This window comes from Gorilla gorilla, chromosome 19, assembly GCF_029281585.2.
Source record: "Gorilla gorilla gorilla isolate KB3781 chromosome 19, NHGRI_mGorGor1-v2.1_pri, whole genome shotgun sequence".
Taxonomy (NCBI): domain Eukaryota; kingdom Metazoa; phylum Chordata; class Mammalia; order Primates; family Hominidae; genus Gorilla; species Gorilla gorilla.
Window position 1 is genome coordinate 16,653,275 of NC_073243.2, and position 19,001 is coordinate 16,672,275.

Sequence of the window (19,001 nt, forward strand, 5' to 3'; positions counted from 1 at the left end):
GTGAGGGATCCGAGGGCTCCGTCCTTGTGCTGTCTTCGCCCCGGTTCCCCGCCATCCAGAGACCCAGGGGTCAAACGAGGGTCGGGGGTGGGGACACGCAGCCTAGCCACTGTCCTGCCTGGGATCCGGTCTCCCCCGCCCCCCGGCTGCAGGTAATCTCCCCATTCCCGTGGCGCTTACGCTACTGCGGGAGCGCCTCCGTTCTCCACGCCCACTTTCAGGCGGCTTTCTGCTCCGAACTTATTGGATTACCTATTGCATATGGGACGTTTGGGGATTCCTGGACTCCTACAGAATTAGCCGTCAATAAATGAAACGTAGGCCGGGGCGCGGTGGCTCAATGCCTGTAATCCCAGCACTTTGGGAGGCCGAGGCGGGCGGATCACTTGAGGTCAGGAGTTTAAGACCAGCCTGGCCAACATGGTGAAACCCCGTCTCTGCTAAAAATACAAAGGCTAGCTGGGCTTGATGGCGCGCGCCTGTTAATCCCAGCTACTCGGGAGGCTGAGGCAGGAGAATCGCCTGAACCCGGGAGGTGGAGGCTGCAGTGAGCCGAGATTGCGCCACTGCACCCCAGCCTGAGCGACAGAGCGAGACTTCGTCTCAAAAAAAAAAAAAAAAAAAAAAAAATTAGCCGAGATGGGGTTTCGCCATGTTGGTCAGGCTGGTCTCGAACTCCTGACCACAGGTGATCCACCCGCCTCGGCCTCCCAGAGTGCTGCGATTTCAGGTGTGAGCCACCGCGCCCGGCCTAAAACTACTTTAAATAAATGTTTTGCTTGTTTGGTAGGGTGGATAAAGAGGAAGATGTGAAGAGGAGGCAGACAAAAGCAAAAGGACATCCTGTCAGTAGGAAACGGCCAAATTACAATTCAGATGTGCAATGTTTGCATAAGTAAACTGACACGGGACTATTATATGCAGAAATCCACGTGCAAAAATTTTCAGACACACCTTTGTACCTCTTCCTAATCCTGCCCTGGTAAAATGGCGGTTATCAGTGCAAGTTTGAGGATACATACAGTTGGAAAATGGACATCACCAAACTGGACTCCAGAAAGTTCTGTCTAGGATTTTATTAGACTGCTTTTTTTCTCAATATACCTGTATTGGAAGATTGAGACAAAAAGGCACAAACTCACATTAAATAAACAAGGTAATCTAATCAATTCTACAAAGTGTAGTTTGTAAAAGAAGTAGCACTAGGAACCAACCAAAGTAAGTCAGGGAGTCCCAGCAGGGACTGTAAAAGAACTTGGGAAGCTATACACATGCCCACGATACTGACCCTGTCCCGGACCTCTCTGCATGAGAAGGCCAGAGCCCAGCACCCCTCCTACAGAGGCACTGCTGCTTCTGTTGGGGCTGTGACCCTGGAATTCTGATGGAAGCAGCTGGTCTGAAGGGGCATGGCACACACTCAGGTACTACCCCTGGAGCTGAACCTTTATCATAAGTCCCTCTGAGTGCTAGTCAGTTTGGAGGTGGGTGAGGAGGAAAGGGGGTACTTAAAAGAAGCCAACACTGTTGCCCAGCAGCAACACCATCCGTGGGGATGGAACAGACCAGGGACATCCTCCTTTATGTTTATGTGGGCTGGAATTCCAGATCCAGGCTGACCTCAGCTCATAATGGATGCTTTTCAACTGGGGCAACAGGTGGAGGTGGGAGGAGCCCTTGTTAGGGCTAAAGTGATATGTGTGGGTCTCAAGAGCCAAAGGAAGGAGACTAACAGCTGCTGACCCTCAGACCACATCAACTGTCTGCCTAGAATGTCAGTTTGTTTCTTTCAAGATAACCCGCATCTGGACTTCCCCTAGTTGATGAATGAAGGAACATCTTTAAGCACAAATATAATGAATAGCTAACACAGAGCTTATAGGAAAACACTGACATTTTTCTCCAGTAGGAATGCCTCTTCTCCAACTTTCCAAGTCAGATAAATGCTACCAGCAGTTGAGATGCTACCCAGATGCATTACTAAAGACCCCTCAAGGTGAGGAGACTCACACAGAGGAAGGTGTCTGTAACAAGACATCTGGTTCCAAAGGGACCTCAATGAAGGTCAGCGCTAACCATGCTGGGGGTCTGAGTCTGTCCACCCTTGCCCCAGGAGGGCCACAGGGAAGCATCCATCAGGATGTCACAGGTGCAATCCTGTGAGACACTCCCTTATTGCACTTAGAAATGAGTAAGGCAAACAAACTGACAAAAACAGGATACATTCTCCCACCCACTTCTTGCTTCCCGGACAAAGATTTGGTCTCCCATTAGCAGATGCACCCAGGCTAGCGTGGGCTGGGATCACGGCACACTTAGGCCAACGTGCTTCACAAGGTTTGGGGAATGTCAGGTGACACTACAGCTCTCTGATTCTCCCACTAAGAGGCAAACTCGGGCTCTGTCAAGTTGTAGGAAGCTATGAACACTGGGCAGCGTCTGTTCCCCTGGAGCCTGGACTTCCTCACCAGCCTACTTTGGTCAGGTTCTGTACTATGATCACTACTTGCTTTGGGTTTTCCAGGGCAGAACTCAACATGGGGGTAGGACGAGCTAAGTTCTTGATCCCCAAATTCCTTTCCGGCAACTGGAGACGAGGGAACATGTTCTGCTGGAAAAAGCTTTTTGCATGCTCATATTGTGCAGCATGAAAGATCAGGACTCTTGCGTCCTAACCAGCCTCAAAGACAGAGGACAGGGACCTAAGAAAGCACAGAGAAAAGAGGATTATTGCTGAGTGGCAGCACCAGCCCCAAAGGGAAGAGGAGGAGCAGGGACTTACAGAGCTCCTCGGGGTCAGACAGTTGGTATCTAGGGGGTGACTCAATTCTAGGGGCCACACTGGACAATTCCCTCCAAGTGGAGAGTTGACTGGGGCGATTTTGTAGACTGCAGAGAGATTCAGAGCGGGCAACAGGAGGGCCAAGAAGCCACAGGTGTTTCTAAGAGTAGTAACTAGAGATTCAGTGATTGGGACAGGGTTACTCGTATTTGTTAAATTTTCTTAAATAGAGACTGGCTGAGCCTTGGGTACCTCCACAGTGCTAGAGTGCCCTAACGATGGGTTACTGGGTGCAGAAGTCAGAGCTGCAAAACCACATTGCTATTTTGTGGAAGCGGTGGGGGGGCAGGGAAACACTGTATCTTTAGCTCATCCCCGCTCCCCACATGAGCACTCAAAATTGCGAAGATCTTCCCAGGAAGCAAAATACCTCAGTTTATCCCAAGGTTGAGAACAAATGAACTTAAATCATTTAAATCACCACATCACAAAAGGCAGCTATTTGAAAGACTGAAAATGTCACTTGGAAATAAAGGTCGGGGGAACACGCAGAAATGGGTCGGAACACAATGGAGAGACGGAGGAGCTGTAACTACAGCAACCTACACGCCACGTATCTTGGAGGAGCAGGCTCCTGCACACGCGGGCTCTGTAACACCAGACGGTCTATTTGTTCACAATATTGAAGGGCATCTAGAATTAGCTACAGTAAGGAATCGAAAGTTGCCTGAAGAATGGGCACAGAACGGCTGCGTCCGAAAATGGCCTGTCACTTGGGAGGGTGGAGCTGCTGGGTCTTCCTGTTGACCACTGTCTTGCAAAACTAGAAGAAAAATGAAAGTATTAAGGAAGCAAGAGGAGAAAACAGTAACACTGTAAATCATCCTGAATGGATAATTTCAAGAGGAGGAGGGAAGCCAGTGGGTGGGTGGGGAAGGGAGTGGGGGAGGGCACTGAGGCCCAGAGCAGTGACTGAGAAGCTGGCATCACAGCAGTCCACCTAATTCCACCCTCCTGCCTCCCAGAAGCTGCTTTAGGAACATGGGGCAGGGAGAGTAAGCAGGGCCTGGCATCACTCCTGGTGAGACCCTGGCCCTCCTTACCCTCTTAGTGTTAGAGGCCAGTTTTTATTTGTAAAAATAATTTTCTCTCTGAGCCTAATTGGGAGCAGAGCCAGGTTTTTCATTCAGTGATTAAGACTGCTTTGAGCTGCTGGAATCCCATGACTCGGGTGGTGTACAGGGCACTGGGAAACCAGCACCGAGAGCTAACGGAAGGAAGGGGCTTGGGGAAAAGTGACAACATGAAACAAGGGGCCCCCAATGGGGCCCTGTGACCTGGGCAGAAACACCCTCCCAGCATCTGAAAGATGCCACCTCTGATGAGGGCAGCTTAGTATGGGATCAGGGGGTATAAAGAGGAAGGAAATGAAGCACCAGACAACAGTGGGTGCTAACAAAAGCTGTCTGGCCAGCAAGTTTTCCAAGGGGGAAGGGCAGGTAATGGCAGCTTTTGGGAGCTGGCGCTGGCGTGGGAAGGCCAGGGAGTGCCCAACCTGACAGCTGCAACTTGAGATGGATCAAGCTGCCAGACAGGAGGAGTGATTCGCAGCAGATGAACTCCCCTTCTATATCCACCACCCCCCTCTACTTCTTACCACTCTCCCTGTCCATTGTCTCTATCTGGGTGGTTCTTTGGAAAATGTCCCTGAAATGTCCCAATAGCCATAATCTCCTAGTGGAAGTGGAGAGCTATTGAGCGTGGCAACCATCATTACTAGAGGGAAGGAGGAATAGGTTTTCTGACTCCATAGTGAACTGCTGAGGCCTTGAAACCCAAACTGATTTTAGCATCTGTGACACGCACAGTGAGAAATTTGGTACGTACAGTGCAGAGGGGAAAGGCGGCTTTAGTCATCTGCTGTCATTCCTTTCACTGGGTCCTTTTGTCTCATCTGGAACAGAAAAAGCAGGACAAATGGAAGGCTCCTGCTGCTGATGGAACTCCTGCCTTCTCAGTCCTGCCCATAGGTGGGGTGGGGCATATTTTGTGTAAAAAGCAAGACACTGGAAGGACAGAAGAATTCTGCATATGGAGTCGAAGCCATACATTTCCAGATCTGTGTCACTGGTCTCACCATCCATGATTTCTAGTTCTCTTGTGTCACGGTGTTTGAAGCACCTTTTTTTTTTTTTTTTTTTTGATAGAGAGGTGTGTGTGGGGGGTCTTCCTATGTTGACCAGGCTGGTCTTGGACTCCTGGCCTCACGCGATCCTCTGCCTCAACCTCCCAAAGTGCTGGGATTACAGCATAGGTGTGAGCCACCACACTTGGCCCCTGTTTCATTCATTTATTCATTCAACAAATACTTACGAAACATCTTTTTGTGTGTGTGTGAGGAGTCTTGCTCTGTCGCCCAGGCTGGAGTGCAGTGGCGCAAAGTTGGCTCACTGCAACCTCTGCCTCCTGGATTCAAGCGATTATCCTGCTTCAGCCTCCCAAGTAGCTGGGATTGCAGGTATGCACCATCACGCCCAGCTAATTTTTGTGTTTTTAGGGGAGACGGGGTTTCACCATTTTGGCCAGGCTGATCTTGAACTCCTGACCTCAGGTGATCTGCCTGCCTTGGCCTCCTGAAGTGCTTGGATTACAGGCGTGAGCCACCGCGCCCAGCCTCAGTGAGGCATCTCTTTAGTGCTAGGAACTTCCAGAGGGCTGGGAATATTTAGCTGTGAACTGAACAGACCAGTTCTCTCCTCAAGGAGCTTATATTCTGGGGCAGGGTGGGCAGAGAACAAACATTCATCTATGTCAGCTAGGACTGTGGGCTGCTCGGATACAGAATGACTGTGGGTAAGTGCTATTTTAGGTAGTTACAGAAGCTTGTATGTGAGGTTTGAGACGAAACCTGAGAGAAATGAGGGAGAAAATCCTGTGGCTCTCCAGGAGAGGAGTTCCCGGCAGAGTGACGGAACTTCCCTTTCCTGACCTGTTTAAAGGTGGACACAATGTGGTGTCAGAACTAGGCACAAGGATGCAGAGGTGGAAAGTGCAGGTGCAGGTCTCAGATCCACAGACGTGCAAGGCTGCTGGAAAACAGGATGGGGGCGTCTGTGGAAGCACCAAGTGGTCCCTGTCACTGGCACCTTCCAGGCAGAAGAAGACATCACTGGGGATACTGTAGATGTCATCTCTCTAAAATCAGTTCTGATTTGAAAACTCCATTCTATGTGAAGAATGTCAATAAGTATTTCTTCACTATCCATTAGTTTTCTGCTCAACTTTTGTTCTTTATAATGTTCAACAAATTTTGAGCACCTAAGAGCATAGCTCCTAGAATCAAACTCCCTAGACTGTATTGTTTTGTTTGAGACAGGGTCTGGCTCTGTTGCCCAGGATGGAGTACAGTGGCGCAATCACGGCTCACTACAGCCTCGACCCCCTGGCTCAAGTGATCCTCCTGCCTCAGCATCCCAAGAAGCTGGGACTACAGGCATGTGCCACCATGCCTGTTTTTTTTTTGTTGTTTGTTTGTTTTTTTTTTTTTTTTTTTTTTGAGATACAGTCTCACTCTGTCGCCAGACTGGATGGCAGTGGTGTGATCTCGGCTCACTGCAATCTCTGCCTCCCGGGTTCAAGCAATTCCCCTGCCTCAGCCTCCCCAGTAGCTGGGACTATAGGCACACGCCACCATGCCTGGCTAATTTTCTTTTTGTATTTTAATAGGGACGGGGTTTCACCATGTTGGTCAGGATGATCTCAATCTCCTAACCTCACGATCTGCCTGCCTTGGCCTCCCAAAGTGCTGGGATTACAGGCGTGAGCCACTGCACCCAGCCACCTGGCTGATTTTTTATTTTTTCGGTGTATGTGGGGACAGGGTCTCATTGTATTGCCCACGCTAGTCTCGAACCCCTGGACTTAAGTAGTCCTCCCGCCATGGCCTCCCAAAGTGCTGGGATTACAGGAATGAGCTACTGCGCCTGGCCTGGATTGTATTCTGACTCCATCACTAATTGTATGACCTTGAGTAAGTTACTGCAATGCTCTCTAAGCCTCAGTTTTTTTCTTTTTTCTTTTTTTTTTTTTTTTTTGAGACGGAGTCTCGCTCAGTCACCCAGGCTGGAGTGCAGTGGCACAATCTTGGCTCACTGCAAGCTCTGCCTCCCGGGTTCACGTCATTCTCCTGCCTCAGCCTCCCAAGTAGCTGAGACTATAGGTGCCCACCAACACGCCCGGCTAATTCTTTGTATTTTTAGTAGAGACGGGGTTTCACCGTGTTAGCCAGGATGGTCTTGATCTCCTGACCTCATGATCCACCCGCCTCGGCCTCCCAAAGTGCTGGGATTACAGGCGTGAGCCACCGCGCCCGGCCTTTTTTTTTTTTTTTTGAGACAGGGTCTCACTGTGTCACTCAGGCTGGAGTGCAGTGGTGCGATCACCATGCCAGGCTAATTTTTGTATTTTTTGTAGAGAGAGAGTTTTGCCATGTTGCCCAGGCTGGTCTCACACTCCTGGACTCGAGCAATCCACCCACCTCAGCTTCCCAAAGTGCTTGGATTACAGGTTTGAGCCACCGGGTATGGCCTAAGCCCCAATTTCTATAATAATAAAATAGAGATAACAGTACATAGGATTGTGATGAAGATTTAAGATGTGCGGTCAGGAGTTCAAGACCAGCCTGGCCAGCATGGTAAAACCCCATCTCTACTAAAAATGCAAAAAATATTATCTGGGCATTGTGGCAGGCACCTGTAATCCCAGCTACTTGGGACGCTGAGGCAGGAGAATCGTTTGAACCTGGGAGGCGGAGGTTGCAGTGAGCTGAGATCGCACCACTGCACTCCAGCCTGGGCGGCAGAGCAAGACTCTGTCTCAAAAAAGAAAAAAAAAAGAGATTTTCGTGTACTTAGCAGAGCAGACTGCCTGACGTGGAGTATGCACTCAGTATTCGGGGCCTTTGTAGAGATGAAAATTACTGGAGACGCTGTTCCAAATGTTATTTATGTTATAGAATACAAAATTATTATTGTTTTTTGAGACAGAGTCTCACTCTGTCGCCCAGGCTGGAGTGCAGTGGCACCATCTCAGCTCACTGCAAGCTCTGCCTCCTGGGTTCAAGCGATCCTTCTGCCTCAGCCTCCTGAGTAGCTGGGATTACAGGTGTCCGCCACCACGCCTGGCTAATTTTTGTATTTTTAGTAGAGACGGGGTTTCATCATGTTGGTCAGGCTGGTCTCAAACTTCTGACCTCATGATCCGCCCGCCTCAGCCTCCCAAAGTGCTGGGATTACAAACATGAGCCACCACACCCGGCCAGTAAAAAATTATTTGAGACCCTGTTTCAAATGTTGTTTATTTTATTCTTTCGTTCCAGACACTGTCCTATAGCAAAGGAGATGTGTATAGAAGCTCTGAAGAACTGGAATTTTAAGCCATAGCCCACTTCAGAATTGTATTCTAGTCACTGAAAATTTAATACTGCCACATTTTGTGGAGATTCTATCTCTGGCAGTAGTTCTCCACTGGGAAACTTTTTTTTTTTTTTTTTTTTTTTGAGACAAGGTCTCACTCTGTCGCTCTGTCGCCCAGGCTAGAGTGCAGTGGCGCGATCTTGGCTCACTGCACCCTCCACCTCCCGGGTTCAGGCGATTCTCCTGCCTCAAACTCCCGAGTAGCTGGGATTACAGGCATGTGCCACCATGCCTGGCTAATTTTCTATTTTTAGTAGAGACGAGGTTTCTCCATGTTGGCCAGGCTGGTCTTAAACCCCCAACCTCAGGTGATCTGCCTGCCTTGGCCTCCCAAAGTGCTGGGATGACAGGCGTGAGCACCACGCATGGCCAGCTTGTCATATTTTTAAAAGACAACTCTGTGATGTTAGATTGGAATTAGATGCATTTGTGTGAACATGATATATGACACAGATACAGAAATAACTATAAATGTACAAGTCCCCTAGCTCTATCCTATGAGAAGGTCTGGGAGCTGCAATACCCTAGTGGAAATAGGCACACCAGCACCCAGATCTCATTTCCAAACACCCCTCTCCACTATATGGAAGCAGCGCTCCTTGAAGATGTGGCCAGTTACAGGGTCATGAAAAAACAAGACAAACCCGGAACACCTTGTGCTTCAAGGGGACAGCAGTAACCTCACCAGTAACTGGACAGAAAGACACAGAATAGGATAAAAAGAACAGAGTCTGTGACATTCAGGCTTCAAATACACAGGTGGGGTCTAATCGTGCAGAAACATCAGCAAATCCACATTGAAAGACATTCTACAAAATGATCAGCCTATAACCTCCACAAACGCCAAAATCGCGGAAGTTCAGGAAAACTGAGGAGCGGCACCAGATGGACAGAAACGAGAGCTGTGATGAATGGGGTGAAGCGTGTGATCCTGGGCTGTAGCCTTTGCTCTAAAGGAATAGTTTCTGGGCAAAGGAGTGTACAGGAGTTCTTGGCACTGTTCTTGCCTATTTTCTGTTAAGTTTAAAACTCTTTCATAATAGAATTTTAAAAAAGACAGTTTGCTCACGAATGACCATTTACAAAAGTTTTCAATAATCAGAGAATTTAACATCATGGGAGCAAAGCTCCTTCTCAGCCGGATCCTTACACGTGCTGAGAGTTCACCACCTGGCTTCAGTTACTAATGCAAAGCCAGGTCCTGTTTTCCCACCACTTGAAATAAGATGCGACCTCCTACCAGGAACATGATAGCTTCCCCTACTGTCAGAAACGAGGTTCCCCACAGAGGGTACCACTGAAATAAAATTCATTACTTCAATCTTTGTTTGTTTTCTGAGACGGAGTCTTGCTCTGTCACCCAGGCTAGAATGCAGCGGCATGATGTTGGCTCACTGCAACCTCTGCCTCCCGGGTTCAAGTGATTCTCCTGTCTCAGCCTCCTAAGTAGCTGGGATTAGAGGTGCACCACATCCAACTAATTTTTGTATTTTTAGTAGATGGGGTTTCACCATCTTGGCCAGGCTGGTCTCGAACTCCTGACCTCAGATGATCCACCTGCCTCAGCCTCCCAAAGTGCTGGGATTATAGGTGTGAGCCACCGCGCCCAGCCCATTACTTCAGTCTTACAATGATCTAAGAACGCTTATTTCCTGTTTCCTGGGGCCTACATGACATGAGAGATTTATCTGATGTTTGTGGTGTTCCTCAGATTTAGCCAATGTAGGCTATATATACACACCTAATATGGCTGAAGAAAATGTGTATGTGAAAATAGGAAAATAGAAACTTCAATCCTGGTTGGTTGGTTTGTTCTGAGATAGAGTTTCGCTCTGTTGCCCAGGCTGGAGTACAATGGTGCGATCTCGGCTCACCGCAATCTCTGCCTCCTGGGTTCAAGCGATTCTCCTGCCTCAGCCTCCCAAGTAGCTGGGATTGCAGGCGTTCACCACCACGCCTGGCTAATTTCTTGTATTTTTAGTAGACGGGGTTTCTCCATGTTACTCAGGCTGTCTCAAACTCCCAGGCTCAGGTGATCCACCCGCCTCGGCCTCCCAAAGTGCTGGGATTACAGGTGTGAGCCACCGTGCCCAGCCCTGGTTTGTTTTTGTTTTCAACAGTGGTTTCCTCTAGGGAATGAGGCCAGGGGCTGAAACAAGAAGACTTTTATTTATGTATTCATCTATTAGTTATTTGGACTTCTATTTTTAAATTTTTTTCTATCTTTTGAAAATCATTTTGACCATTAAGTATGAAATACGCCTTTGATCTAAAAAAATAGTAAAGTGTCATGTTAATATCCGAGTTATTACATTGTACTATAGTTTTGCAAGATGTTACCATTGGCAAAAACTGGGTAAAGGGTACATAGATCTTTCCACGTTATTTTTTATAACTGCAAGTGAATCTTTCAATCATTTCAAAATAAAAGGTTCGGTGCAGAAATGAAGCTGGCTGGGTGTGTTGGCCCACGCCTACAATCCCAACACTTTGGGAGGCTGAGGTGGAAGGATCACTTGTGGCTGGGAGTTTGAGACCAGCCTGGACAACATAGCAAGATCCTACAAAATTTAAAAAATTTAAAAAATCCTACAAAAATTAAAAAAAATTTAAAAATTAGGTAGGCATGGTGGCCTGCACCTGTAGTCCCAGCTACTTGGGAGGCTGAGGTGGGTGGATCAGTTGAATCCAAGCGTTTCAGGCTGCCATACTCCAGCCTAGGCAACAGTGTGAGACCCTGTCTTGTTCTGTCGCCAAGGCTGGACAGTGCAGCGGCGTGATCTCGGCTCACTACAATTTCTGCCTCCTGGATTCAAGCGATTCTCCTGTCTCAACCTCCCAAGTAGCTGGGATTACAGGCGCACACCACCACACCTGGCTGATTTTTGTATTTTTAGTAGAGACGGGGTTTCTCCATGTTGGCCAGGCTGGTCTTGAACTTCTGACCTCAGGTGATCAGCCCAACTTTAGCCTCCCAAAGTGCTAGGATTACAGGCTTTTGAGCCACCGTGCCTTAAACTGTATTTAAAAATAAAACAGGGCCAGGTATAGTGGCTCATGATGGTAATCCCAGCACTTTGGGAAACCAAGGTGGGAGGATCACTTGAGACCAGTAATTCAAGACCAGCCTGAGCAACATATTGAGATCTTGTCTCTAAAAAAAATTAGTCAGGTGTAGTGGTGGGACCTGAAGTCCTAGCTACTTAGGAGCTTAACGTGGGAGGATCACTTGAGCCCAGAAGTTGAAGGCTGCAGTGAGCTATGATCACAGCACTGCACTCTAGCCTAGGCCACAGAGCGAGACTGTCTCTCTTTAAAAAAAAAAGAAAAGAAAACAAAGCTACTTCCGTAATTGGGGATGTTGGCTGATGTTCCAGATGGTCTGCAATCACTGCCAGCAGGTTGGAGGGAATTAAGACTCCCTGAGTGCCTGGGCATGGTGGCTCACACCTGTAATCCCAACACTTTGGGAGGCTGAGGCAGGCGGATCACCTGAGGTCTGGAGTTCAAGACCATCCTGGCCAACATGGTGAAACCCCATCTCTACTAAAAATACAAAAATTAGCCGGGCGTGGTGGCACGCACCTGTAATCCCAGCTACTTGGGAGGCTGAGGCAGAAGAATGGTGTGAACCCGGGAGGCGGAGGTTGCAGTGAGCCAAGATTGCACCACTGCAGTCCAGCCTGGGCGACAGAGCGAGACTCCATCTCAAAAAAAAAAAAAAAAAAAAAGAGAGAGAGAGAGAGAGAGAGGCTCCATGAGTGCAGTGTCATCCTTCACATATAGGGATCCTGCAGCCTCTGCAGCTCCTATGAAAGTTTTAGAGGCTGGGCGTGGTGGCTCACGCCTGTAATCCTAGCACTTTGGGAGGCCGAGGCAGGTGCATTGCCTGAGCTCAGGAGTTCGAGACTAGTCTGGCCAACATGGTGAAACCCCCTCTCTACTAAAAATAGAAAATTAGTGGCGTGTAGTGGCGGGCGCCTCTAGTCCCAGCTACTTGGGAGGCTGAGGCAGGAGAATTGCTAGAACCTGGGAGGTGGAGGTTGCTGTGAGCCGAGATTGTGCCAGTGCACTCCAGCCTGGCGCCACTCCACTCCAGCCTGGGTGACACAGCAAGGTTCTGTCTCAAAAAAAAAAAAAAAAAAAATTTTAGATTCTTGGCTGGGCACAGTGGCTCACAATTGTAATCCTAGCACCTTGGGAGGCTGAGGCGGGTGGGTCACCTGAGCTCAGGAGTTCCAGACCAGCCCGGGCAACATGGGGAAACCCTGTCTCTACTAAAAATACAAAAATTAGCCAGGCGTGGTGGCGGGCACCTGTAGTCCCAGCTACTCAGGAGGCTGTGACATGAGAATTGCTTGAATTGGGGAGTTGGAGGTTGCAGTGAGCCAAGACTGCACCACTGTACTCCAGCCTGGGTGACAGAGCAAGACTCTGTTTCAAAAGAAAAAAAAAAAGAAAACAAGTTTTCTTAAAATTTTTTAAGTGAATTCTCTTTTCTGAATCTCATTATCTAAAGAGTTAATGGCCAAAGGCCAAGAGGTACTTGTTCAGTGAATTATAAAATGTCCTTAACTTCTGTGAGCCACAGTTTATCTATAAAATGAAACTAATACCTGTGTTACAGGTTGCCACGAAAACTGGGTGATGTAATACATGTGAAACACTTAGCATACGTGATAGGCACACAGGAAGTCCTCAATAAATGTTAGCTTCTATTAATAATACAAATATTTTTATTACTACCATATTTGGGAGATAGTGAGTTCCCCATTACAGGCAGTAATCAAGCAAAGGCTGGTAGGGAAGCTTCAGAGAGTACTCAAGCACTGAACATATAATTGGACCAAATGACCTTTAAGATACCTCCTTCCATTTTTCAGATTATGGGCCTCTTAAGAGAGTAAGAGCTTGGGAAAGGGAGAAAAAAGGCAAGTTGGGGAGAAAGAGAGAGACAGAGAGAAACTGCTTTCCTACAGGCACATATTTCCAGAAATTTTTTCTTTTTAGGGCAAAGAACTAATCTCTCAATCCCTTGCTTCCCAAATCTTCAAGCCTCATTCAAGAATGGTGGGTCCACCCGGACAGGGATTAGAGTGACAGCAGTGATGACTGTGGCCTTATAGTGACCCTTCATCACTCACAAACAAAATCTGCCTGCACTAGACGACTATGTACTGGCTTAGAGACTAACAGTCATAATTCCTATTGCAAATGTGCAGTTCATCACGGTGCATGGAAGACAGGCATCTATCTCTATTCCTCCCCCAAACCCTATGACATGACAGTAAAGGAATTTTAAAAGATAAAAACTATGAAGACAACAAGAACAGAGGACACCACAGCAGGTAAGAGCCAGTTAACAACCTTTTGGGAGATGGAAAAAGGACAGAAGAGTCAGTAGCTAATTTGCAGAGCAGCAAAAGCTGAACCTAAGTGCCTGGAGGATGGAGAGTGGAGAAGGAGCTGCAGGTTCTGCAAAGGCTCAGGAACTGGAAGCACCAGGTCCCGCTGCAGATGGGAGTACCAGGTGTGGCTCAAAACTGGTGACTTTTTGAAAGTCCAAATGGAGAACGGTTAGGACCTGGTGTTCCCTTCTCCTGCTCTGGAAGTCAAGCAACCACCCTCCTTCCCTTCACAGCAAAAGCCGGGAGGTTCACTCTCTGAAGCGCTGAGGGAACCCTGACCTCAGGACCCCAGGTGCTGCTAGGGGGAAGGTGGGCAAGAGGCAGAATACGACGGAATTAAAGTTAAAGCCAATCAATGGCACAATGAGCCCACTGGGACCCTTCCTCAGTGTGGCCTCCAGAATGCTGGCTGCCTGCCTGTCTCCCACAGCAAGAGACAGGGGAGTCCTCTGTAGGGAAAGTGAGAAGCCTCTGCGAAAAAAAGACTCGAAGTCCTGAGGTAGAGGTTCCCGCCCCCGAATGTAACTATCGAGTACCCTGAGGTAGAGGTTCCCCCACTGTAACTACCGAGTACCCTGAGGTAGAGGTTCCCCCACTGTAACTACCGAGTACAGGCGGGCGCCTGTAGTCCCAGCTACTGGGGAGGCTGAGGCAGGAGAATGGCGTGAACCAGGGAGGTGGAGCTTGCAGTGAGCCGAGATCGCGCCACTGCACTCCAGCCTGGGCGACAGAGCGAGACCCTGTCTCAGAAAAAAAAAAAAAAAAAAAAAAAAAAAAAAAAAAAAATTAAAAGGATTTTGAGCCTGGAGTTTGAGGCTGCAGTGAGCTATGATCATGCCACTGCACGACGCCAAGCACTCCAGCTTGGGTGACAGAACACAACCTCACCTCTTAAAAAAAAAAAGAACTACTAAGAGCATCAGCATAGATTATTTGAAAGTATGGAAGTAATTAACAGAAGAAACAACCATCGGGATTACAAGGGGCTGCTTCTGAGGGGTGGGACTCATAATCCTGGGATGCTGAGTTTTAAAACTACAAAATATAACTTTGATGAAACATATATTTTTAGATAGACAAAAAAATAAAAAGGCAAGCCACATCAAGCATAGTCAGCACACAAAGGTCCTGCACAGTTGCTGGAGAGACCACAACATGTACCACAATGAGGTGGACTTGCTTTCTCTCCCACTGCAGATGAGTTTTAAAATTCTAATTCCAAAGAGAGTTTCTTCTATTTGCAGTTATCCTGGAGGACAGTGATCACCTAAGCTTTTGGCATGATTCTCCATGGAATGGAGAAAGATTTTCTTTTCTTTTTCTTTTTTTCCTCGAGACAGAGTCTTGCTCTGTCGCCCAGGCTGGAGTGCAATGGCATGATCTCTGCTCACTGCAACCTCTGCCTCCTGGGTTCAAGCGATTCTCTTGCCTCAGCCTCCTGAGCAGCTGGGATTACAGGTGTCCGCCACCACGCCTGGCTAATTTTTTGTATTTTTAGTAGAGACAGGGTTTCACCATGTTGGCCAAGTTGGTCTCAGCCTCCTGACCTCGTGATCTGCCCACCTTAGCCTCCCAAAGTGCTGGGATTACAGGTGTGAGCCACCGTGCCCGGCCGAGAAAGATTTTCAAAAGGGGGAGAGATTAAAAAATAACTCTCTAACACTGAGGGCTCTCAAAGTTTGGATCTGAAGAAAGCAGATCCAGTAGATCCTCTGGAGAGTTCTTCTAGCTCCAAGAATTTGAGTTCTACCCGAAGGAATGAAAGGTGGACAGCAAATACTCCCACGAACCTCAGCATACGTCATGCTGGCCTTTGTCAGGCAGTGGATGGCTGAAGCTCCAGGCTAAAACTCCAATGAAAGTCTCCATGTTTCTTCATTTGTTAACATTTTCCCTTTCTTTTTGTCAGGACTAGGGTGACCAAAAGCCTCAGGCTTCTCTTACACAGTCAGAATCACCAGACCCCTGGACACTGAGGTCTACCCCTTCCTAAAGATCCTTAGCGAAAGAATCAGGGACTGTGACCCAATGAAATCCTGCCACTTCCCTGCTAAATGTAGCTAAATGAATAACCAAAACATCTGTCTTCAAGAGGAACCAACTCAGTGCACCACTTACCAGAGTCAGCCCAGGAAAAGTGTCATTCTGGATGGTAAAAACAGTTCCCTGCGGGGTTCCAGAGGAAGAACTTCTGGACCCAGTTTTCGCCCTAGACCAGCATGGTGAAGCAGACACCGTCCGTGCAGCACGGGCAGCATGGGCGCCCAAGCCTGGCTCTCACCTGAGGCCCTGCAGGAGAGCTGGGTGGGCTGTTGCAAAGCAATGCCTCTACTGGATACCCAAACTCCATGCCAACCCCACCTGGGGCAAGGAGGGAGAAGTGATGGCAGTTCTTATGAAACAGAGCTTCCTGCCTTATCATATTTTTAGCTCCAAGATGGCAGGAGGGCCCAAAATTGCATTTAGAGGGAGGAGTACAGGGGAGTGATTAAGAGCTGTGGTTCCAGGGCCAGAGAGTCCTGGGCTCTTACTCTGACCATATCACCTGCAAGACGGTGTGACCCAGAGCACCGCAGCATTGAGCTCTCAGAGCCTCCACTTCCTCATCTGAGGGTAGGGAGAGCAGCAGCGCCTCATCATGGGGTATCGTGAAGACTGCAGTATGTAAAGGCCCTCAGAATGGTACACGGCACACAGTGAGTGCTTGAATGTTACTGACTGACAGTCTCCTCTGAGTGGGCCTCTCAGGGAAGCATCAGCATCTCCAAATGAGGCACGAGAAGTGCTGGGTCTTTAGGCTCCTAAGGAACAGGGAACCCTCCTTCTGCGATCCACGCCAAGACCAAAAAAAGAAAAGCAAAAGCTCTCAACTCTATAGCTCAAAATGACCGTAGACAGCCGCCAGCTGTCAGCTCCTGCGTGCGCTGTGGCTGTCCTCTGTGGGTAATGTGCATGGTATTCACAGGTCAGCCCAGCCTGCCTCCTCCCAGGGTCACCTCCAGCTCTGCAGCCCCGCACGCTCTTTCCCACCAGGGTCTGAAGCATCGCTGTAGCAGCTGTATTACCCACTTGGCATTCGGCACATACTGCCATATTTGTCTCTGTGGATATGCCAAGACTTCAACTCAACTGTCAATTCAAGAGCACAGGCTGTTTTCTTCCGTATAGTGCCCACGTACTGCCCAGGATACCGTCCCTGTAGCAGACACTGACGTGTTCCCAGAACTACAGGATGGTGCTCTCGGTGAAGCGCCCCAGCAAAACAGTCTCCTTAATCTTCGTTTGTTTATCTAATTGAGAGCCCCCAGAGCCCCCACTTACTTCATCCAGCTGTCTCTTCGTCTCTTCTTCCATCCTTCGAATGTCGTCCATGGTCAGGTCAACCCACTTATCGAGCCAACAGAACAGCTGCCTGTGGAAGTTTGTAAACAGACGCCTCTCTTGCTGTAGAAAGGAGGGAACCACGTTAGAACGCAGAAGGCAAAGGCTGCTGCCACAGCCCTTCTCTCCATGCACTCCACACGAATACCCACACTAGACTGGGGACGGGCGGACAGGAGGAGGAGTAATGCCCGGCTGGTTATCTGGACCAGCCATGGGTCAATGAACTTTGCCTTCACGTGTCTAACAGGTATGGCTTCACATAGGAGGGAGCCCCCAAGAAAGAAGGATGCCTACCTCACACTAGGCCCTCTGCCCAAAGCACCAGCAAGACAGCAGCCCATGAACTCCTAGGCAAGCCAAGGGCCCCAAACCACTGCCACATTTCTTCCTGTCTCTGGTGTCTAATGCCAGATTAAAACTGGCCAGCAGCTATGAAATATGGCCCAAGTGAGGCTCAAACATGTCGGAGATTAAAAGGCTCTAAAACTCCTTAGACCTGCCCAGCAGAGTAATTCAGGGCACCGGCCAACCTGGCTCCCAGCACCTCTTGCCTTTCAGCTGCAAGAAAAGAAAGACTGAGTTTTATCTGTAGGTCAGTCATAGCAAGTCCCTTCCTGTGGCCTTCTTTTGCCTCAGTTTCCTTCCCTGTCACATGTGGTGTCCCTGGAAGGACAGCATTAAACCGTAAGACACTTTAGTGCAAGGGAAGGTGGGCAGCTGGGAAGCCGCCAAACTGTGAGGTATGCTCATGTTGGCAACCCTGTCATGCAGGCCACATGGGCTGGGCCATCTTCTTCATTGGGCCAAACACCCCCCACCGCACACACACGCAGTCACTGGGAAGGCCTCAGCCGAGCTACTCACCTTATGGATGAAGTTCTCCACTTTGTTCTGCAGGCCCCACCACTTGAACTTGACGGTCACCAGTTTGTATGCACACATATATGGGCAGTCCTTCTGGTTTACAAGCTCTTGCTGCATTAGAAACATACCCACGGGTAGGCAAGTAACAACGGGCAGACCTCAGGCAGTCCCCAGCTCACCCCAGCCATGCCCCTCCTCCACAGGGAGCGGCCCACCCACATGCTGCCCAGCCCCCTGGCAGTGAAGGTGTGAATGGTACCTTCCAATTGGGGCCCAAGGGTCCTCGGCCTGTTTTGATAGATTTAAATTTTGCTGGGTCTTCCTCTGCCTTGTAATCCTGAGAGAAATTGTGGAATTGGGGTTGGAGGGGAGTGGGAGAGGGAGTGAGAGATGGGGAGAACAGATTTTTCATTAGCATTCACTCCATACCAGATCTTGATGCTGATGGCACAAAGCAAATATGGGAAAATGTTATAAACAAGATGTAGAACTGTTTACATTAGCCTCAGAGGAGAGTTCTATGTGATTTTCTCCGATAGGGTTTGTTTTCCATTTTGCCAGTGTGAAAGTATCACCAGACTGTCTGAGCAGGCACATATTTACAGTGTTGAAGACAGAGAATTTCAACCTGGGGTGAGCATCCAAATCACCAGGGAAGACTTTTTTAAAACACAGATTTTTGAGTCACTCCAACTAAAACCCAGTGACTGAGAATATCTGCAGGTGAGGGCAGCACAGATTTGTTTTTTGTTTTTTTAAATCTCTGCAAGTGACTCTAAAATACAGCCAGTGCTCAGAATACCCGGCTGTCATTCCTTAAATCTTCCAGTGCAATCTCCCTCTGGCTTGTTTTAACAAAATCATTACTGGAAATGTTCAGTGTATGGAACCCATCCACTATTGGTGAGTCTCACTTCATAGATTTATAATGCAGTCAATTTCCTGTGTTAATTAACCACAACAAAAGTTTAATTTTCAGCTGTCCCTCTACATTGACTAATGTGGGCTCAGGAGATACAAACTTATAGCATCTACTTAACAAAAATAACAAAGATAATAAATTTCTCTCTCATAAAGTATTTCCCAAAG

General features: G+C 48.4%; 1 protein-coding gene and 1 long non-coding RNA gene across 2 annotated transcripts in view; one reads left to right on the top strand and one right to left on the bottom strand.

The window, feature by feature from the left end:
• Positions 1-10: 10 nt before the first annotated feature.
• On the top strand, positions 11-1,169 carry LOC109023846 (uncharacterized). Its single transcript, XR_002003307.3, has 2 exons — positions 11-152; positions 791-1,169. It is a non-coding gene; the product is annotated as an uncharacterized lncRNA (long non-coding RNA).
• PITPNA (phosphatidylinositol transfer protein alpha) overlaps positions 1,062-19,001 on the bottom strand; it is a 44,882-nt gene continuing 26,942 nt past the window's right edge. Inside the window, exons 8-12 of the mRNA XM_004058223.4 lie at positions 18,172-18,249; positions 17,913-18,023; positions 16,986-17,108; positions 4,670-4,736; positions 1,062-3,605 (exon numbers count right to left, since the gene is read on the bottom strand). Coding sequence (XP_004058271.1) covers positions 4,692-4,736; positions 16,986-17,108; positions 17,913-18,023; positions 18,172-18,249 — 357 coding nt within the window. The 3' untranslated portion in view covers positions 1,062-3,605; positions 4,670-4,691. The remainder of the gene's footprint in view (positions 3,606-4,669; positions 4,737-16,985; positions 17,109-17,912; positions 18,024-18,171; positions 18,250-19,001) is intronic.